The 23,043-nt window shown below is 41.9% G+C and overlaps 1 protein-coding gene across 1 annotated transcript in view; it reads left to right on the top strand.

Moving 5' to 3' along the window:
- The window catches only part of pkd1a (polycystic kidney disease 1a), a 204,385-nt gene that overhangs the window by 144,290 nt on the left and 37,052 nt on the right, over window positions 1–23,043 (top strand). The window contains exons 35-51 of the mRNA XM_061881321.1: window positions 55–319; window positions 397–592; window positions 652–822; window positions 2,924–3,067; window positions 3,223–3,433; window positions 3,600–3,726; window positions 5,962–6,072; window positions 6,232–6,281; window positions 6,405–6,613; window positions 8,894–8,972; window positions 9,057–9,166; window positions 16,113–16,315; window positions 16,528–16,722; window positions 16,807–16,946; window positions 21,603–21,733; window positions 21,842–21,920; window positions 22,002–22,130. Coding sequence (XP_061737305.1) covers window positions 55–319; window positions 397–592; window positions 652–822; window positions 2,924–3,067; window positions 3,223–3,433; window positions 3,600–3,726; window positions 5,962–6,072; window positions 6,232–6,281; window positions 6,405–6,613; window positions 8,894–8,972; window positions 9,057–9,166; window positions 16,113–16,315; window positions 16,528–16,722; window positions 16,807–16,946; window positions 21,603–21,733; window positions 21,842–21,920; window positions 22,002–22,130 — 2,550 coding nt within the window. The remainder of the gene's footprint in view (window positions 1–54; window positions 320–396; window positions 593–651; window positions 823–2,923; window positions 3,068–3,222; window positions 3,434–3,599; window positions 3,727–5,961; window positions 6,073–6,231; window positions 6,282–6,404; window positions 6,614–8,893; window positions 8,973–9,056; window positions 9,167–16,112; window positions 16,316–16,527; window positions 16,723–16,806; window positions 16,947–21,602; window positions 21,734–21,841; window positions 21,921–22,001; window positions 22,131–23,043) is intronic.

Raw genomic sequence — 23,043 nt, 5'->3', positions numbered from 1 at the left:
ATTGACACCCTTATAGCGCAGAAATACTGCACATTTCTGCTTTGTGTTTCACAGGTTGTATGACACCACCCTGGACTACTTTATTAACGTAAGCACGCCCTGCAGTTCCACCTCCCAGCCTGCTGGCGTTCATCTTGAGGTGGGGCTGTTTGCTTCGCTGTGCCAGTACTTCAGCGAGAATGAAAAGCAGTGGCGAACAGATGGCATGGTCCCCCTGGCAGAAACCAATGCCAGCAGAGCTGTTTGCCGCACCAAACACCTCACAGCCTTCGCCGCGGGTCTCTTTGTACCTCTTGATGCAATCAGCTTTACAATACCAGTCAGTACTAGACTAATACGAGTTCGCCTTTAGTGATGTTCAGTAACGCCATACCTACGTTCATCTCTCTCTCTCAGGAGCGATCTGGCCCGCCAAACTCAGTGGTGCTGCTAGTGTGCGTGTTGGGCTTACTCAGCTACGTTGTTGCTGCTGCCATCTTGCACAAGTTGGATCAGTTGGATTTACGTCGGGCTGGCGTTGTTCCTCTGTGTGGCACCGATGGACTCTTTAAATATGAGGTCCAAGTTAAAACCGGCTGGAATCGTGGCGCAGGTAAACTGGTATAAAAGAATAGAAATGACCTCAAAGTTATTGATAATTTACCTTCTCAGGCACAACGGCTCATGTGGGAATCAACCTGTATGGCCGTGAGGGTCGCACCGGACACCGCCATCTGGACAGTAGGGAAGCCTTTGCACGCAATGCTCTCGACATCTTCCATATTGCTACAGACACTAGCCTCGGCAGTGTGTGGAAAATAAGGATTTGGCATGACAACAAAGGTAACTGCATAACCCTGGGATAGGGAAGCTATGGCTCTCGAGCCAGATGTGGCTCTTTTGATGACTGCATCTGGCTCTCAGATAAATCTTATCTGACATTGCTTGACACGATAAGTAATGACTAATTCCGCTGGTAATCACAGTGGTAGAAATTACGTTCAAGACATAAAACATTTTCAGGCATTTAAATGAATAAATGATAAATGGGTTGTACTTGTATAGCGCTTTTCTACCTTCAAGGTACTCAAAGCGCTTTGACACTACTTCCACATTTACCCATTCACACACACATTCACACACTGATGGAGGGAGCTGCCATGCAAGGCGCTAACCAGCACCCATCAGGAGCAAGGGTGAAGTGTCTTGCTCAGGACACAACGGACGTGACGAGGTTGGTTCTAGGTGGGATTTGAACCAGCGACCCTCGGGTTGCGCACGGCCACTCTTCCACTGCGCCACGCCGTCCCATGTGTGGCTCTTTTGATGACTGCATCCGGCTCTCAGATAAATCTTATCTGACATTGCTTGACACGATAAGTAATGAATAATTCCGCTGGTAATCACAGTGGTAGAAATAACGTTCAAGACAAAAAACATTTTCAGGCATTTTAATCCATTCATCAGTTTCTACCGCACCTGTTCAATAAGTCGTATTAACGTAAAGAAGTATATTTTTTTATTATTGTTTGCTTCAGAATAACAATGTTATTAAAAATAATAAAAATGGCACACATTTAGTTGTATTCAATATTAAAAAATATGATATGGCGGATCGGTGCGGCGTCTTCAGTAATGCGGACGTTGTACCGATCCGTTGTGGTGAAGAAGGAGCTGAGCCGGAAGGCAAAGCTCTCAATTTACCGGTCAATCTACGTTCCCATCCTCACCTATGGTCATGAGCTTTGGGTCATGACCGAAAGGATAAGATCACGGGTACAAGCGGCCCAAATGAGTTTCCTCCGCCGTGTGGTGGGTCTCTCCCTTAGAGATAGGGTGAGAAGCTCTGCCATCCGGGAGGAACTCAAAGTAAAGCCGCTCATCCTTCACATCGAGAGGAGCCAGATGAGGTGGTTCGGGCATCTGGTCAGGATGCCACCCGAACGCCTCCCTAGGGAGGTGTTTAGGGCACGTCCAACCGGTAGGAGGCCACGGGGAAGACCCAGGACACGTTGGGAAGACTATGTCTCCCGGCTGGCCTGGGAACGCCTCGGGATCCCCCGGGAAGAGCTAGACGAAGTGGCTGGGGAGAGGGAAGTCTGGGTTTCCCTGCTTAGGCTGTTGCCCCCGCGACCCGACCTCGGATAAGCGGAAGATGATGGATGGATGGATGGATGATATGGCTCTCACGGAAATACATTTTAAAATATTTGGCTTTCATGCCTCTCTCAGCCAAAAAGGTTCCCAACCCCTGGCATAACCCATATACAAAAAAACCTTGCAATGTTTAGTTGATGCCTGCCATGGAGAAAGTTGGACCGCCAGACATTGATTTACCGCCACCAGTTTGACTTCACTCATTGTCACATTATAATGAGGCTGTCTGTGGAATGCAGCCTGTCGTTTCAACTCAGCAGATGGCAACGTGACTCTGCTTCTTAACACACCTCATACATGCTTGGTCTACTCGAGAATAAGAATAGTTAGCAGGAGAGACCAGTGTTGCCAACTGAGTGACTTTGTTGCTATTTTTAGCAAGTAGTCAGAACCCTTATAAAGCGACTAGACGCAAACGTTGCCATTTTTTCTGTTCTTATTGGACTAACATGAAAGCCTGTAGCGCTCTTCTCAACAAGCAGCATGTTCTACTGTGTCCCTCCATGACCATATTGCTTGTGACTTAAAAAAAAACACAATAAGAAGTAACAGAATAATTTCTTCATTTGTATTGTTGTTATTCATGTTTTTTGCACACATTTTGTCTCAACCACAATTAAATACATGTGTCATCATGGCTATTTATGCAAGTTAGACGATGGCGTTATCTATTCCCCCCCTCTCTGCAACACACTGCCTTTGATCACAGTCCTGTCGGAAATACTAAAACGGTTAATTATATATTGTTTTACTTACAATTAAATATATCCTTTGTGGTCTCTTTCAGGTTTGTCCCCATCATGGCTGGTACAGTACGTCTTGGTCAAGGACTTACAAACAGGAAGTAGTTACTACTTCCTGATTGAAGAGTGGCTGTCAGTAGACAATGAGAGAACTGACGGCCGAGTAGAAATGGAGGTAGAGGCCTCAGGTAAGGAATTTAGACTATTGTATGCCCACATTTTAAAGAATATGTCAGATCGAACACCTCAATGCTGTTAACACTGTTTACTCTCCCCAAATTTTTTTTAAGACACTAGCAGTTTTAAGACACTTCATTGTTGACACCTCATTTGATTTCTTCAGAAGAGGCAGCGCTTCGCCAGTTTCCCCGCCTGCTGCAGTGTGAGCTGCAGAGGGCGCTTTGTGAGAGTCACCTGTGGCTGTCGCTGTGGGAGAAGCCCCCTCGCAGTCCCTTCACTCGCTTGCAGAGAGCCACATGCTGTGCTTTGCTACTGCAGCTCTTTTTGGCCTTCAACACTCTGTGGCACAGCATTGTGCTTGACAAGAGATACAGGTGTGTGTGTGTGTGTGTGTGTGTGTGTGTGTGTGTGTGTGTGTTCATGTTTCGATACAAGCTCTCATCTCTTACATTGAACCATCCAGATGTGACACCCTCCCTAGTAGAATAACAGGGAGTCTATGTCGTGGTATCTACATATTATTGTCATTCCATGTTGCAGCCCGCAAGCCGTGTCACGGCTATCTTCACTGAACGGCGAGACCGTAGCAGCAGGCGTGGTGACGTGTCTGATTGCTTACCCTCTTTACCTTCTCGTCTTCACCTTCTTCAGAATGAGCCGCAGCAAGGTAATGACTCGAATTTATGTATAAAAGAGGTCCCGCGCGCACACTAGTTTATCACACTTATTATATCTGAGTTAATGTGTAGAAATATCTGGAAATAAGTACAAAGGTATGTTTAATGCTTAAAGTATGCTCAATTCACTAACGGTGTTACAAAAAAGGTCAGTTAGGATAATATATAATGTCCATCCATCCATCCATTTTCTACCGCTTATTCCCTTTCGGGGTCGCGGGGGGCGCTGGCGCCTATCTCAGCTACAATCGGGCGGAAGGCAGGGTACACCCTGGACAAGTCGCCACCTCATCGCAGGGCCAACACGGATAGACAGACAACATTCACACACTAGGGACCATTTAGTGTTGCCAATCAACCTATCCCCAGGTGCATGTCAGGGCGGTTTAGCTCGGTTGGTAGAGCGGCCGTGCCAGCAACTTGAGGGTTGCAGGTTCGATTCCCGCTTTCGCCATCCTAGTCAATGCCGTTGTGTCCTTGGGCAAGACACTTTACCCACCTGCTCCCAGTGCCACCCACACTGGTTTAAATGTAACTTAGATATTGGGTTTCACTATGTAAAGCGCTTTGAGTCACTAGAGAAAAGCGCTATATAAATATAATTCACTTCACTATATAAATATAATTCACTTTTGGAGGTGGGAGGAAGCCAGAGTACCCGGAGGGAACCCACGCATTCACGGGGAGAACATGCAAACTCCACACAGAAAGATCCCGAGCCTGGATTTGAACCCAGGACTGCAGGACCTTCGTATTGTGAGGCAGACGCACTAACCACTCTGCCACCGTGAAGCCCACATATATATATATATATATATAATGTCAGTTGTAGAAAAATTTTTACAATATTGAAATTCGATAATTTAGTACATTTGCACACAGCTAAAATAATGCACAAAGCAAAAATAACCTGCTGCCCAACAATCCTTGCCAGCAAAAGTAGAGAAATAAAACTTTGGGGGGAATTTTCAACTTTTAACATGTGTTTACATGTACAACATTTTAACCCTTTAGCACAGGGATATCAAACTGACGGCCCGACGGCTGAATCCGACCCGCAAATGGCACCATACCGGCCCCCGAGTTCAGTAAAAAACTTGGGATACAAACATATCCATCCATCCATCCATCCATCCATCATCTTCCGCTTATCCGAGGTCGGGTCGCGGGGGCAGCAGCCTAAGCAGGGAAGCCCAGACTTCCCTATCTCCAGCCACTTCGTCTAGCTCTTCCCGGGGGATCCCGAGGCGTTCCCAGGCCAGCCGGGAGACATAGTCTTCCCAACGTGTCCTGGGTCTTCCCCGTGGCCTCCTACCAGCTGGACGTGCCCTAAACACATCCCTAGGGAGGCGTTCGGGTGGCATCCTGACCAGATGCCCGAACCACCTCATCTGGCTCCTCTCCATGTGGAGGAGTAGCGGCTTTACTTTGAGCTCCTCCCGGATGACAGAGCTTCTCACCCTATCTCTAAGGGAGAGACCCGCCACACGGCGGAGGAAACTCATTTGGGCCGCTTGTACCCGTGATCTTATCCTTTCGGTCATGACCCAAAGCTCATGACCATAGGTGAGGATGGGAACGTAGATCGACCGGTAAATTGAGAGCTTTGCCTTCCGGCTCAGCTCCTTCTTCACCACAACGGATCGGTACAACGTCCGCATTACTGAAGACGCCGCACCGATCCGCCTGTCGATCTCACGATCCACTCTTCCCCCACTCGTGAACAAGACTCCTAGGTACTTGAACTCCTCCACTTGGGGCAGGGTCTCCTCCCCAACCCGGAGATGGCACTCCACCCTTTTCCGGGCGAGAACCATGGACTCGGACTTGGAGGTGCTGATTCTCATTCCGGTCGCTTCACACTCGGCTGCGAACCGATCCAGTGAGAGCTGAAGATCCCGGCCAGATGAAGCCATCAGATGGATGGCTTGATGGGATACAAACATATTTGCAGCAAATTCGTAAACACACCCGAGTGCTCTTGTTGTATAGAGGAAGCAGTGTAAAGACATTAGCAGAGTCTTGCATTGACATTTCAACCTTGCTAGCCAACATAGAACACTGGTGTCCAAACTTGTGATTTACGTAAATGATACTCTGCTTCTTCATACTCCTTATTTGACATGTGATGTATCATAGCGTAACTGTGAACTTGTAAATTGATTGAAAGCATAACCCATGGTGGCTCTTTAAAAAAATGTTGGAACGTGTGTGCAAACATCTAGTGTGTGTCAGTGGAGAAGGTTCCTCCACAAGGAGACCAGGAGTCGGTGGAGATCGACGACTTCCTGGATAACTCCATGGCTGGGAGTTCTTTCCTCTACTTTGATGGCGAAGTAAGTCTCATGGGGAACATTGTTATCACATTACCGTTTGAAAAGTTTTTGATAATGTTCTTGTTAAGTCAGGATTAGTAAGACAAATTAACATAAGTGGTAGAGTTTTAGTATCCCCCTCATTATGGTTCATCACATCATCCTCTCTGTCTCTCCTAGACTAACTCAATGGAAACCAATGTGGATTTGCCAACTCCCTCCACCAAAAGGTCAATTAATATATTGTTGTGACATTTGTTTGATTCATTCCTTAGGTTTCCCTCTAAATGATTGTAAATATCTGTTCTATTTAGGGCCCTCATGTGATTAATTCCTCACTTTGTGTATTTCAGCATGGAGAGTTGGGGCGGGGCAGAAGAAGAGACAGATGACAAGGATTGGCCAGAGCTGTTGGGGCATGTGTCTGTGACAGGAGGTGCGGGGCTTGGGGCAGGTGTGCCGAGGCTGAAGAGGGGCCAGGGAAGCAGGCATCTTGGTGTTGACATGACCTTAAATCCTGGCGACGATGATGACCAACGTAACAAACATTTCACCTGCTCAGGTAAGCACAAGTTGATTAGCAGCAGGTATTGGGCAGACATAAACGTTAGTGTTGGCCTATAATATTTAATTGTTAAAGGATGCCTCTGTTTGGCATTCAGTTGTCATATTAAAATGACATTCATGTCTGAGTTGGAGCCTTTCCCACCGGATATTCATGGGGCCTCGACAACCTTTCACTCTCACACCTATGGACAGACTAGAGACTCCAATTGGCCTGTCATGCCTGTTTTTGAATGTAGGAGGAAGCTGAAGAAAACTTACAAGAATTCAAACTCGAATTTGGAACTAAATTTGTATTAATTTGAAGTTAGAATTGAATTGGCTCCAACCATCAAGTTGTTGAATTGGAATTACAGGAATTTAGATTAAACTAGTTGCAATTCAGATAGGTTCCTTATAGCCAGGTAAAACTAATAATTTGTCACATTTAACAAAGTTTTTGGCTTGAATACCAAACATACAGTAATTCCTTGTTTATCAATGTTAATTGGTTCTAAACATGTCATCAATCAATCAATCAATGTTTACTTATATAGCCCTAAATCACTAGTGTCTCAAAGGGCTGCACAAACCACTACGACATCCTCGGTAGGCCCACATAAGGGCAAGGAAAACTCACACCCAGTGGGACGTCGGTGACAATGATGACTATGAGAACCTTGGAGAGGAGGAAAGCAATGGATGTCGAGCGGGTCTAACATGATACTGTGAAAGTTCAATCCACAATGGATCCAACACAGTCGCGAGAGTCCAGTCCAAAGCGGATCCAACACAGCAGCGAGAGTCCCGTTCACAGCGGAGCCAGCAGGAAACCATCCCAAGCGGAGGCGGATCAGCAGCGCAGAGATGTCCCCAGCCGATACACAGGCGAGCAGTACATGGCCACCGGATCGGACCGGACTCCCTCCATGTCCACAATAAATGAAATTCCGCAAAGTAGAAATCATTCATAATAGATACATTTCATAGTCAGTGCATAAAAAAACTGTTCAAAACCTGTTTTAATGCATTTTTCAACATATTGAGAGCCCTTTACACATGAAATAACACAATTTAGTCACCTGTACACCTTTTTAATCCAAAATAGTAATGCTTCCTGTGGTTGAGTCAGTCAGTGGCCACAATACTGATTGGTTTGGTCTAGTCTGGTGGCCAATACTACTGCAGTATTCGTATATTTTTAGTTCATTTAGTGATTTTTTTTCTGCTTGAAAATTGTTAATTTAAGGAAAAATGGTAAAAAAAAATGTAAACTGCAATGTGGTGAAGCTGCTTTATTTGAAGCTCGGTGGCAAGGGACGACTGTACTTTTAAAACACCAAAATTAAATACAAATTCCTTCCGTTTTGAATACCAGGATAGAGCAAAGTGTTCTGGGAAAATAAGTATTTTCCACAAATTTAACGTAATTTGAAAGTTATAATTCATGAAAATAAATGATTGGTTTAATAAAATATGATTTTTCTCTTGCCAGTGAAAATGCTTAAACAGATATAATTATTACATGAGGTATTTATATAAAAAATGTAAAACGGTACATTTTGAGATATGTTACACACCAAAATGATCAATTCTGCTTCCATCCATCCATCCATCTCTTTCCGCTTGTCCGAGGTCGGGTCGCGGGGGTAGCAGCCTAAGCAGGGAAACCCAGACTTTCCTCTCCCCAGCCACTTTGTCTAGCTCTTTCCGGGGGATGCCGATTCCTTCAATTCGAATTTGAATTGCAATTTAATTTCTTGTTTGCAATCCAAATTCCTGGTATTAAATTGAAACGTGGGAGACATTTTCTATTTAATTCGGAATTTCGCACATGCCTGATTCAAACTTAAATCTCTCTGACTGAAACAAAGGTGCCAGCTAATCACTGGACATCGTGCGGCCTGACTCAAATCAATTATTTTATCTGCAATGTACATCCATCCGTGTTTTATACTGCCACAGTCATTATTGAGAACATTTTGAAAGGCAAATAACAAGCTGCAAATTGTTTATATGTGGTCAGAGATTTTTTTTTTAATACCTGGCCCTGATAGAGAAAGAATGTGCTGTACTTTACATGTGGCCATAGCGTTAGTCTCATTACTGCTCTTATGATATTGCACTTAATGGTGTCCACTGATGAGGAGATTGATTTCAGCCATTGGTATTGATAATCACATTAATTATATAGTCTGTGGCTATGGCAGTGGCACTTCATTAATAAATGGAATTGGAAAAAGAGTGCCAAATTAATTTGTAAAGGATTATGGAAAATTCTGGGACTTCTTTTTCACAGATGAGGACCTAATCAAACACATTCTGACTGATGGACAAAACTTCTTTCCACAAGCAGATGAAAGTGAAATGGCTGACCTGTGAGTATCTAAGAAATGCAAATGATTCACCTGTATGTGCTCTGTAATTTTAACCTGACTGTATTTCTCTCACCTGTGTGTCAGCTCGAGCATTTTAGAAGATAACACGGAGGTGATTCTCCTACAGAAAATGAATGAGCCTCTAGATTATGTCAGAAGAGAACCCCCGAAAACTGCTTTCTCCTCCAATACAGGTACTTTAAATATCCATCCATCCATTTTCTACCGCTTATTCCCTTTCGGGGTCGCGGGGGGCGCTGGCGCCTATCTCAGCTACAATCGGGCGGAAGGCGGGGTACACCCTGGACAAGTCGCCACCTCATCACAGGGCCAACACAGATAGACAACATTCACACTCACATTCTCACACTAGGGCCAATTTAGTGTTGCCAATCAACCTATCCCCAGGTGCATGTCTTTGGAAGTGGGAGGAAGCCGGAGTACCCGGAGGGAACTCACGCAGTCACGGGGAGAACATGCAAACTCCACACAGAAAGATCCTCAGCCTGGAATTGAACCCAGGACTGCAGGACCTTCGTATTGTGAGGCAGACGCACTAACCCCTCTGCCACCGTGAAGCCCACTTTTAATATCCTTAATTTATTTTTATACTACCCACCAATTACATTCAACCTCTTGTATGTGTTTTAAATAGTTTGTGTGGTTTGCAATGATAAAAGTAATTAACTGGCATCATGTTGATTTGTTTTACGTTTAATTAAACCTTCGTACTCATGATGTAGGGGTTTATATTGTTTATTTTGAACATGCTTAAAGAGGACTCCTGAGGATTTTTAATCTACATTCAACACACTTTTTTGTAGTGTATATAATACGTAATAAATATGCTTTGGTATACAGTTTTCCGTGAATTTTCCTCCACATTTACATCTACAACCCGTTTTTGAGTCGGTTTGTGTGTGGCGGCGATCCCATTGCAAACAAAACCACGCTCCAGCCTCTCCAAAAGTATCTTTTCAAAATGTACACTGTTAAATATATATATTGGAGATGAACATCATTGTTATTGTTTTTCAGTCACAGTCAAAGATGATAAACAATATGTAGATCCAGCAGTCACAACATTTGGTACACCAGCCGACTTTTGGCTCAATAAAAAGCTGCATAAAATAAAACAAGGATAAAAGACTGCATTTATGTTACTGCATGTTGGTGTTGTTGTGCACATGTTATGATTAGATATAGAATTACAGTGGAACCTCAATTTACGAACTTAATGAGTTTTTGAACATGTTTCGTAAACCAAAAAGTTTGTATATCAATGTAAACATGAATAATATCCATCCATCCATCCATCATCTTCCGCTTATCCGAGGTCAGGTCGCGGGGGCAGCAGCCTAAGCAGGGAAGCCCAGACTTCCCTCTCCCCAGCCACTTCGTCTAGCTCTTCCCGGGGGATCCCGAGGCGTTCCCAGGCCAGCCGGGAGACATAGTCTTCCCAACGTGTCCTGGGTCTTCCCCGTGGCCTCCTAACGGTTGGACGTGCCCTAAACACCTCCCTAGGGAGGCGTTCGGGTGGCATCCTGACCAGATGCCCGAACCACCTCATCTGGCTCCTCTCGATGTGGAGGAGCAGCGGCTTTACTTTGAGTTCCTCCCGGATGGCAGAGCTTCTCACCCTATCTCTAAGGGAGAGACCCGCCACACGGCGGAGGAAACTCATTTGGGCCGCTTGTACCCGTGATCTTATCCTTTCGGTCATGACCCAAAGTTCATGACCATAGGTGAGGATGGGAACGTAGATCGACCGGTAAATTGAGAGCTTTGCCTTCCGGCTCAGCTCCTTCTTCACCACAACGGATCGGTACAACGTCCGCATTACTGAAGACGCCGCATGAATAATAATTCTAACTTTAACAAAAGTTGCTATTTTAGTTTAAAAAAAAAAAAAACTGCACAGCTTGAATATGTGTGTGTATATATATATATATCTTATTTTATTTTTTATTGTTTTTTTTGTTTTGTTTTTCCTGAGGGAACTCTCCTGAAGGAATCACTGAAGTACTATCTATCTATCTATCTATCTATCTATCTATCTATCTATCCAACTATCTATCTATCTATCTATCTTTCTATCTATCTATCTATCTATCTATCTATCTTTCTATCTATCTATCTATCTATCTATCTATCTATCTATCTATCTATCTATCCATCTATCCATCTATCCATCTATCCATCTATCCATCTATCTATCCATCTATCTATCTATTTAATACGAACAAATTGTCTCCGAATTTAAAGAAGACCAAAATAATGCTTTTTAACAATCGCAAAAGTAATATACAGATCAGGACTGTTATTGATGATACACCAAGAAAATATGTTCAACAAAATTCCTTCTTAGGAGTGGTAATAGATGAATATAAGGTACCTGAGGACAAAAGTTGCTAAATGCGTTGGAATGATGAGCAGATCATGTCATTTATTGAACACAAATGCTCTGCTGTCATTCATTTATTATGTCATATTTAAACTAAAGTGTTGAAGTCTGGGGAAATTGTTATGAATCACATCTACAGCCTTTAGTCACTCTGCAGAAAAAGGCTACCAGGATTGTGTCCAATATTCACTACAGACATCATTCAAATCCACTATTTATGGAGTTAAAGCAACTTAAACTGAACAATGTGATCAACTTTAAAACTGCTCAAATTATGTTTAGTGAATCCCATAACTCTCTACCATCCAATATCCAGAACCTATTCCATGATAGAGATGATCACAATAGTTACAATTTAAGAGGAAACAATAATTAAAAACCCTGTTTCCATATGAGGTGGGAAATTGTGTTGGATGTAAATATAAACGGAAAAAAATGATTTGCAAATCCTTTTCAACCCATATTTATTTGAATGCACTACAAAGACAAGATATTTGATGTTCAAACTCATAAGCTTTATTTTTTTGGGGGGAAATAATAATCAACTTAGAATTTCATGGCTGCAACACGTGCCAAAGTAGTTGGGAAAGGGCATGTTCACCACTGTGTTACATCACCTTTTCTTTTAACAACACTCAATAAACGTTTGGGAACTAAGGAAACTAAATGTTGAAGCTTTGAAAGTGGAATTATTTCCCCTTCTTGTTTTACGTAGAGCTTCAGTCGTTCAACAGTCCGGGGTCTCCACTGTCCTATTTTACGCTTCCTAATCAACACATTTTTGATGGGAGACAGGTCTAGACTGCAGGCGGGCCAGGAAAGTACACTCACTCTTTTTTTACGAAGCCACGCTGTTGTAACACGTGCTGAATGTGGCTTAGCATTGTCTTGCTGAAATAAGCAGGGGCGTCCATGAAAAAGACGGTGCTTAGAGGGCAGCATATGTTGTTCCAAAACCTGTATGTACCTTTCAGCATTAATGGTGCCTTCACAGATGTGTAAGTTACCCATGCCTTGGGCAATAATGCACCCGCATACCATCACAAATGCTGGCTTTTGAACTTTGCATCGATAACAGTCTGGATGGTTTGCTTCCCCTTTGGTCCGGATGACACGATGTCGAATATTTCCCCAAAAAATTTGAAATGTAGACTCGTCAGACTACCGAACACTTTTTCACTTTGTATCAGTCTATCTTAGATGATCTCGGGCCAGGATAAGCCGGCAGCATTTCTGGATGTTGTTGATAAATGGCTTTCGCTTTGCATAGTAGAGCTTAACTTGCACTTAGAGATGTAGCGATGAACTGTATTTAGTGACAGTGGTTTTCTGAAGTGTTCCTGAGCCCATGTGGTGATATCCTTTAAGCAGTGGTTCTCAACCTTTTTTCAGTGATGTACCCCCTGTGAACATGTTTTTAATTCAAGTACCCCCTAATCAGAGCAAAGCATTTTTGGTTGAAAAAAAGAGATAAAGAAGTAAAATACAGCACTATGTCATCAGTTTCTGATTTATTAAATTGTATAACAGTGCAAAATATTGCTCATTTGTAGTGGTCTTTCTTGAACTATTTGGAAAAAAGATATGGAAATAACTAAAAACTTTTTGAAAAATAAACAAGTGATTCAATTATAAATAAAGATTTCTCCACATAGAAGTAATCATCAACTTAAAGTGCCCTCTTTGGGGATTGTAACAGAGATCCATCTGGATTCATCAACTTACTTCTAAACATTTCTTCACAAAAAAATAAATCTTTAACATCAATATTTATGGAAAATGTCCACAACTAATGTAGATGTCAACACTGAATATTGCATTGTTGTATTTTTTTCACAGTTTATGGACTTTCATTCATATTTTGTTGAAGTATTATTCAATAAATATTTGTATTAAAGATTTTTGAATTGTTGCTATTTTTAGAAAATTAAAAAAAAAAAATCTCACGTACCCCTTGGCATACCTTCAAGTACCCCCAGGGGTACGCGTACCCCAATTTGAGAACCACTGCTTTAGAGATTGATGTCGGTTTTTGATACAGTACCGTCTGAGGGATCGAAGGTCACGGTCATCCAATGTTGGTTTCCGGCCATGCCGCTTACGTGGAGTGATTTCTCCAGATTCTCTGAACCTTTTGATGATATTATGGAGCGTAGATGTTGAAATCCCTAAATTTCTTGCAATTGCACTTTGAGAAAGGTTGTTCTTAAACTGTTTGACTATTTGCTCACGCAGTTGTGGACAAAGGGGTGTACCTCGCCCCATCCTTTCTTGTGAAAGACTGAGCATTTTTTGGGGTGCTTGTTTTTATACCCAATCATGGCACCCACCTGTTCCCAATTAGCCTGCACACCTGTGGGACATTCCAAATAAGTGTTTGATGAGCATTCCTCAACTTTGTTAGTATGTATTGCCACCTTTCCCAACTTCTTCGTCACGTGTTGCTGGCATCAAATTCTAAAGTTAATGATTATTTGCAAAAAAAATTTTTTTTAGAATAGAATAGAAAGTACTTTATTGATCCCTGGGGAAAATTCAGCACCACAGTTCGCTCACAATAAACAATAATAATAATAGATAATATATGACATGTATTATATATATAATAAATGAATAATATAAATATATTCTACATATATCCTACATTTAAGTGCAGTCAAGGAACATATGCATTATACAGTCTGATGGCTGTCGGTATGAAGGACCTCCTGTGCCGTTCCGTGTTACATTTTGGGAGTCTGAGCCTTCCACTGAACGTGCTCATTCTCTCCGCAAGGTCTGAGTGTAGTGGGTGGGAGGTGTTGTCCATAATGAATAGGAGTTTTGCTAGACTTCTCCTCTCTGACACCACCGCCAGAGAGTCCAGCTCCACTCCCACCACGTTACTGGCCTTCTCTACCTACTATCTGTTTCATGTTTCATCTGTTTGGACATCAAATATGTTGTCTTTGTAGCATATTCAATTGCTAATCATTGTATTTCGTTTATATTTACATCTAACACAATTTCCCAAGGCTTCACGGTGGCAGAGGGGTTAGTGCGTCTGCCTCACAATACGAAGGTCCTGCAGACCTGGGTTCAAATCCAGGCTCGGGATCTTTCTGTGTGGAGTTTGCATGTTCTCCCCGTGACTGCGTGGGTTCCCTCCGGGTACTCCGGCTTCCTCCCACTTCCAAAGACATGCACCTGGGGATAGGTTGATTGGCAACACTAAATGGTCCCTAGTGTGTGAATGTTGTCTGTCTATCTGTGTTGGCCCTGCGATGAGGTGGCGACTTGTCCAGGGTGTACCCCGCCTTCCGCCCGATTGTAACTGAGATAGGCGCCAGCGCCCCCCGCAACCCCTAAAGGGAATAAGCGGTAGAAAATGGATGGATGGATGGACAATTTCCCAACTCATATGGAAACGGGGTTTGTACATTGTTTTTAACACGAGTATCCAACATTGTAACAACATTAATAAGTCAGAAAAGAGGAAAATCATTATAGGTCCCCTTTAACAAGACGGACGAAGCAGACACCTTCGCTGAGCAATTCTCAATGTCTCAGCAAGTACTGATATTCTGTCCACTTCCCATGTCTGACATGTTCTCCTGTTACCATTTAAGGAAAGAAAAAATAAAGAATGTACAAATAAACACTATAAATAGATGGAAAAAATGAAATGCTGACACAAAAATTATATTATGATTGAATAGATACAAGTTATGCTGTGTATACAGTGGGGCAAAAAAGTATTTAGTCAGCCAGCGATTGTGCAAGTTCTCCCACTTAAAATGATGACAGAGGTCTGTAATTTTCATCATAGGTACACTTCAACTGTGAGAGACAGAATGTGGAAAAACATCCAGGAATTCTAAATAATTTATTTGTAAATTATGGTGGAAAATAAGTATTTGGTCAACCATTCAAAGCTCTCACTGATGGAAGGAGGTTTTGGCTCAAAATCTCACGATACATGGCCCCATTCATTCTTTCCTTAACACGGATCAATCGTCCTGTCCCCTTAGCAGAAAAACTGCCCAAAAGCATGATGTTTCCACCCCCATGCTTCACAGTAGGTGTGGTGTTCTTGGGATGCAACTCAGTATTCTTCTTCCTCCAAACACGACGAGTTGAGTTTGTACCAAAAAGTTCTATTTTGGTTTCATCTGACCACATGACATTCTCCCAATCCTCTGCTGTATCATCCATGTATCCATTTTGGTATAAACTCAACTCGTCGTGTTTGGAGGAAGAAGAATACTGAGTTGCATCCCAAGAACACCACACCTACTGTGAAGCATGGGGGTGGAAACATCATGCTTTGGGGCTGTTTTTCTGCTAAGGGGACATGACGATTGATCCGTGTTAAGGAAAGAATGAATGGGGCCATGTATCGTGAGATTTTGAGCCAAAACCTCCTTCCATCAGTGAGAGCTTTGAATGGTTGACCAAATACTTATTTTCCACCATAATTTACAAATAAATTATTTAAAATTCCTGGATTTTTTTTTCACATTCTGTCTCTCACAGTTGAAGTGTACCTATGATGAAAATTACAGTCCTCTGTCATCATTTTAAGTGGCTGACTAAATACTTTTTCGCCCCACTGTATATAGTAAATAATGAGTATGGAATAAAAAAAATCTGAGGTTTTGTTTTCCTTCCAAATAAAACGTCATTAAAGTCAATTATAGGGAGTAGTCACTAATTGGATGAACTAAGTGTTGTTTCCTCTGGCTTTGCACCTCCAGTTGTAACAGACGTGTGTCGTCCCAGACGGTTCCCTCCATGGTGTGGACGCGCTGCCCTGTGGGGGAGCTGGGCAGGGATCACCCTGGCAAATAGTATTTCCATATGGGCGGGACACGGCTTCAATCAGCATGTTGCCATGACATGGCTCATTTCTTGTTTTGCCAGCTTCCTGTGCTCCTGTTTCCTGCTGGAGCCAATAAAAGTAAGAGTTGTCTTATTTCAATATTTATCCCCGGATTTTACAATGTCTGTTTTAATTTGTTTGATGTGGTCCACTCATGATGTTATGAGATGTTAGTGATGTGCAGCGCCCTCCTATAATTATGTAAAAAACAAAAATAATACCCAATTTTTCTGAGAGTTTTGTCATATTTGTTATAATTATTCTTTTTTTGGTTTCTTTTCATTCTTCAGGTGTTGTGTGAGGGCTTTTACTATGCAGTGTTTGTGTGTCGGCTGCGCCCAGAGGAACAGGATGTGCTGGTCGAGTTCCCCATGGTGGAGAGGGTGGTGCAGAGAGTCCACAGGGTGCGACCACCTCAGGGCTATGCTCTGTCTCAGGACCGGCACCAGGCCCGCAAGGTCCGCATGCTGCACACCATGTTGAAGGTAAGTGAGAATACTTTCTTTGCAATTTTTTTTTGTTTGCCCTCTCTGTGTTTTGCTTGCTCACATAATTGTTCTCATTTTCAGAATTTCCTGGTTTACATGTTCTTTTTGCTGGTGGTTCTGCTTCTCAACTATTCGGACTCGGCCAAAGACACACACAGCCTGAGACTCCATACTCAGTTACAACATGTGCTACATACACCTGAGTACCACAACATCAGCAGGTACAGTAAATTGGTTTCTCTTGTCCCATGTCTTTTAGTCGAGACATGTTTTTGTTTTTGTTTTTTGACCATCATTCACATGATGTGAGACAAGCACACATATGTTTTTCTTTTTTTATGGATTCTATTTCGTAAATAAATGTTAGTGATGCACGCAATTAAAGGCCTACTGAAATGAAATTTTCTCATTTAAATAGGGATTGCAGGTCCATTCTATGTGTCATACTTGATCATTTCGCGATATTGCCATATTTTTGCTGAAAGGATTTAGTAGAGAACATCCACGATAAAGTTCGCAACTTTTGGTCGCTAATAAAAAAGCCTTGCCTGTACCGGAAGTAGCAGACGATGTGCGCGGGACGTCACCGGTGTGAGGGCTCCTCACATCCTCACATTTATAATGTGAGCCACCAGCAGTAAGAGCAATTCGGATCGAGAAAGTGACAATTTCCCCATTAATTTGAGCGAGGATGAAAGATTCGTGGATGAGGAAAGTTAGAGTGGAGCACTAAAAAAAAAAAAAAGAAAAGGCGACTGCTCCAGGCGGCGGCAGTGGGAGAGTTTCAGATGTAATTAGACACATTTACCTGTATAATTCTGGAAAATCCCTTATTTACTTATTGTGTTAATAGTATTTTAGTGAGATTGTAAAGTCATACTTGAAAGTCGGATGGCTGCAGTGAACGCCAGTGTCTCTGAGATAAGCCGAGTAGCCAAGATCACAGCTGCCTTTTTGAGCTGCAGGATGATGTCGCGTAATCCACTCAAGTCTCCGGTAAGAGCCGACTTCATATCACAATTTTCCCATCCAAAAACTTGCTGGTTGACGTAGAGAAACATGTTCGCTTGACGGCTCTGTGTTAAAGCTTCACAACAAACAAAGAAACACCGGCTGTGTTTCGGTGCTAAAGGCAGCTGCAATCCACCGCTTTCCACCAACAGCATTCTTCTTTGACGTCTCCATTATTAATTGAACAAATTGCAAAAGATTGAGCAACACAGATGTCCAAAATACTGTGTAATTGCGCGATGAAAAGAGACGACTTTTAGCCGTAAGTGGTGCTGGGCTAATATGTCCGCTACAACCAATAACGTCACAAACACGCGTCATCATTCCGCGACGTTTTCAACAGGAAACTCCGCGGGAAATTTAAAATTGCAATTTAGTAAACTAAAGCGGCCGTATTGGCATGTGTTGCAATGTTAATATTTCATCATTGATATATAAACTATCAGACTGCGTGGTCGCTAGTAGTGGCTTTCAGTAGGCCTTTAGTTTTATAACACTGCAAATTACATCTACAATAATAATTATACTATTTAATGAATACCTCTCCGACAAGAAACAAAGGCTAGCATTATTATCTCAGATGTAATAACTTAGTGGATTGTGCAGGTGTACCTAATGTAGTCATCTTTAAGTGTGTATGTACACACAGAATTGATCCAAAAACACATAATTGCCATACAATACATGCAAAGAAAAAAATGCTGCAATTCTACAAATGCTGCTGGATTAAATACAAATTCAAAACAAAAATGCTGCAAATGCCAAAAACATGCAAAACCTCAAACTCCTACATGAGAAAATGTCCGCAAGTTCAGGGGACAAAGCAGAAGTGTTAGCCAGATATGTGAGATCATCATCTTTAAAAAGACATGAGTCAGATGCTCCGAAAAACAAGATGACAAAAATGAAAAGAAAAACATTTCTTTGTGTTTATTAAACACAAAATCAGTTGCTTTGAATAATACGGTAAAATATTACATTTTATTAAACAGGGATACCTCTCAGGTCTGGCACCCCTGGTAGGCTACTGTTGCTAACGTTTATGATATTTTTGCCGATTATTCTCTTTTTTTATTTTGATCCTGCAGTGTTTGTGATTGCAACATTTTTAATTTGCAGTATTTTGCTGTTGCAGGAGTTTTGGGTTTGGGGAATATTTTTGCGTTAAGAGCATTTAGACGTAGCTGCACTTTTGGTCTCCAATATGTGTCCAAATCAGGGATGTGCTGATCGATTGGCTGCCGATCAGTATCAGACGATTTTCATTAAAAAGTATGTGATCAGCCATTGCTCATTTATGTTTTTTTAAGGCCAATCACAAACACCGATCCCATCTGGCTGACACTATTTACTTTTAGTCCCCCGGCTGACAAGCAGCCAGCAGCCCATTATGTGGCTCCATACACAGTGTGGAGCCGCCCCCCAATAGGAATAATAATCGTCTCCATTAAAGCAAAAAAACTGCATTTTTATAGTTTTTTAAGTTTCATTATAACGTTACATTATCACTGGAGGACGAGGCTAAACATTTTACACACTGAGAGATAGCTAATAGCTAAGCTAACTGGTAAAGGTCGCTTAAAACAACACCAATAAATAAGTGCTTCATAATCAAATCAAATGAACTTAATTTTAAATATTCTAAACTCCTTTGTCCCACACGCCATTAGACTGTACAACTCCTCTCTGAGGCAGGGGGGGGGGGTACAAGGATGACAGGGGATGCAAAACAATAACAGTGCAATACGTTTTCATAACATGGTCACTACTGCCTACTTTGTCTTGTTATATTCTTATTTTACTGTTATATTGGTATTCCCATTGTTTTTATTCTTTTTGTAATATTTCTCTATTTTGTTTCCTTTTAAACCCCCATTATTTACTTTTTACTTTCATTTAAATTGATCTCAACTCTGTACACTGCTGCTGGAATTTTAATTTTCCTGAAGGAATCAATAAAGTACTATCTATCTATCTATTTATAGAGCACATTTCAAATTGACCACAGGGGTAGCCAAAGTGCTGTACAATGGGCAGGTTAAAAGGTAATACGAGAACCGAGCAAACAAAAGAAGTGTAAAAAGAACCAAGTTCCAGCAGAAATTAACAAGTAATTTATAATAGTCTAGAACAGTGGTTCTCAAATGGGGGTACGCGTACCCCTGGGGGTACTTGAAGGTATGCCGAGGGGTACGTGAGATTTTTTTTAAATATTCTAAAAATAGCAACAATTTAAAACTCCTTTATAAATATATTTATTGAATAATACTTCAACAAAATATGAATGTAAGTTCATAAACTGTGAAAAGAAAAACAACAATGCAATATTCAGTGTTGACAGCTAGATTTTTTTGTGGACATGTTCCATAAATATTGATGTTAAAGATTATTTTTTTTTGTGAAGAAATGTTTAGAATGAAGTTGATGAATCCAGATGGATCTCTATTACAATCCCCAAAGAGGGCACTTTAAGTTGATGATTACTTCTATGTGGAGAAATCTTTATTTATAATTGAATCACTTGTTTATTCTTCAACAAGTTTTTAGTTATTTTGATATCTTTTTTTCCAAATAGTTCAAGAAAGACCACTACAAATGAGCAATATTTTGCACTGTTATACAATTTAATAAATCAGAAACTGATGACATAGTACTGTATTTTACTTCTTTTTTTCAACCAAAAATGCTTTGCTATGATTAGGGGGTACTTGAAATAAAAAAATATTCACGGGGGTACATCACTGAAAAAAGGTTGAGAACCACTGGTGTAGAGAACTGACGATACAACAACAACAACTGTTGGCGTGTCAGCATTGTCACAGTCGGTACAAGACATGTACAAGAAAGGCGGATCATTTATAAATTGATGGTGTCGATACCACAAGTCAGTGGTTCTCAACCTTTTTTCAGTGATGTACCCCCTGTGAACATTTTTTTAATTCAAGTACCCCCTAATCAGAGCAAAGCCTTTTTGGTTGAAAAAAAGAGATAAAGAAGTAAAATACAGCACTATGTCATCAGTTTCTGATTTATTAAATTGTATAACAGTGCAAAATATTGCTCATTTGTAGTGGTCTTTCTTAACTTATTTGGAATAAAAGATATAAAAATAACTAAAAACTTGTTGAAAAACAAACAAATGATTCAATTATAAATAAAGATTTCTCCACATAGAAGTAATCATCAACTTAAAGTGCCCTCTTTGGGGATTGTAATAGAGATCCTTCTGGATTCATCAACTTACTTCTAAACATTTCTTCACATAAAAGAAATCTTTAACATCAATATTTATGGAACATGTCCACAAAAAATCTAGCTGTCAACGCTGAATATTGCATTGTTGTAGTGTTTTTTTTCACAGTTTAGGAACTTGCATTCATATTTTGTTCAAGTATTATTGATCAATTATACTTATAAAGGATTTTTGAATTGTTGCCATTTTTAAGAATATTTAAAAAAAATCTCACGTACCCCTTGGCATACCTTCAAGTACCCCCATTTGAGAACCACTGCCATAAGTAGTATCAGTAATTAATCAATACAACAGTAATTAGATGTTTTTATTTTTATGTTGTTGTTGTTTTAATGGTTACAAACTCAGGTAAACAATTCCTTGAACAAAAAGGGAATTTGAGGACAAAAAAGTAATAGAGAGTAGTTTTTGCTATTTAGTTGCAGTTTACTATTGACTTTGTTTTCCTCAAAGAGTAAGGAACTCGTTTAAATATTGTGTTGATATTGTTAATCTGTCAATAGGACTCACCATAAATAAATCTCACTAATTGATGGCCAGTATCAGCAGAAAACCTGAAGCTTAACATCCCTAGTCCTAATACGTAACACTAACTGTCCTGTTTTCCCTTTAGCCGAAATGATGTTGTGATATGGCTGAACAAATCATTGTTACCCCGCCTTCTGAATGACTCCTCCCTCCTGGGAGACACAGGAAGCGTGTTACTCGGCACACTGAGACTCCGACAAATCCACCAGACACAAGGTGAGATGCCCGAGTGGTCAATGTCTGTTGTGATCTGACAAAATGACCTTTATCACACATATTGTCTGCCGTGTGAGACCATGAAGATTTTGTGTGGGTTTTTTTCAGTTGTGGCTGGTCCCAGATCAGTGGACATGTGGGCACAAGGCAGGCCTAGCGTTGCAGATAATGATACTGAGACAAACTGGTAAGTTGAGTGCTAACTTATCTTTAAAGAGGTTCTCAATGTCTGCTGAAGGTGTCCTTTTGTTTTCTCTCATCTTACAAGGATGTGGCCTTTTGGTCAGAAGACTTCAGCCAATAGCGACACAGAATTGGTCCTCCAGCTGAATAGAAGTCTAGAAGAGGCGTCACGCTCCTTGCAGCAGCTACAGCAGCAGCACTGGCTGGACTACAGGTTGATAACAAAAAACTTTGATGTGCTTCAAACACAATTTAAAAGCCACTTGTTCTGTAGTATTCACGGTGGCAGAGGGGTTAGTGCGTCTGCCTCACAATACGAAGGTCCTGCAGTCGTGGGTTCAAATCCAGGCTCGGGATCTTTCTGTGTGGAGTTTGCATGTTCTCCCCGTGAATGCGTGGGTTCCCTTCGGGTACTCCGGCTTCCTCCCACTTCCAAAGACATGCACCTGGGGATAGGCCCCTCCCACCTCCAAAGACATGCACCTGGGGATAGGCCCCTCCCACCTCCAAAGACATGCACCTGGGGATAGGCCCCTCCCACCTCCAAAGACATGCACCTGGGGATAGGCCCCTCCCACCTCCAAAGACATGCACCTGGGGATAGGCCCCTCCCACCTCCAAAGACATGCACCTGGGGATTGGCCCCTCCCACCTCCAAAGACATGCACCTGGGGATAGGCCCCTCCCACTTCCAAAGACATGCACCTGGGGATAGGCCCCTCCCACCTCCAAAGACATGCACCTGGGGATAGGCCCCTCCCACCTCCAAAGACATGCACCTGGGGATAGGCCCCTCCCACTTCCAAAGACATGCACCTGGGGATAGGCCCCTCCCACCTCCAAAGACATGCACCTGGGGATAGGTTGATTGGCAACACTAAATGGTCCCTAGTGTGTGAATGTTGTCTGTCTATCTGTGTTGGCCCTGCAATGAGGTGGCGACTTGTCCAGGTTGTACCCCGCCTTCCGCCCGATTGTAGCTGAGATAGGCGCCAGCGCCCCCCGCGACCCCAAAAGGGAATAAGCGGTAGAAAATGGATGGGATGGATGTTCTGTAGTCGTGTGAAGCATTTCACATTGGACTAGAAATGCATCTTGCCTCCCCACAACTTTTTTCAACTGGATTT

The sequence above is a fragment of the Nerophis ophidion genome, linkage group LG20 (genome assembly GCF_033978795.1).
Source record: "Nerophis ophidion isolate RoL-2023_Sa linkage group LG20, RoL_Noph_v1.0, whole genome shotgun sequence".
NCBI classification, from domain to species: domain Eukaryota; kingdom Metazoa; phylum Chordata; class Actinopteri; order Syngnathiformes; family Syngnathidae; genus Nerophis; species Nerophis ophidion.
This window is presented reverse-complemented; position numbering and strand designations above follow the sequence as displayed.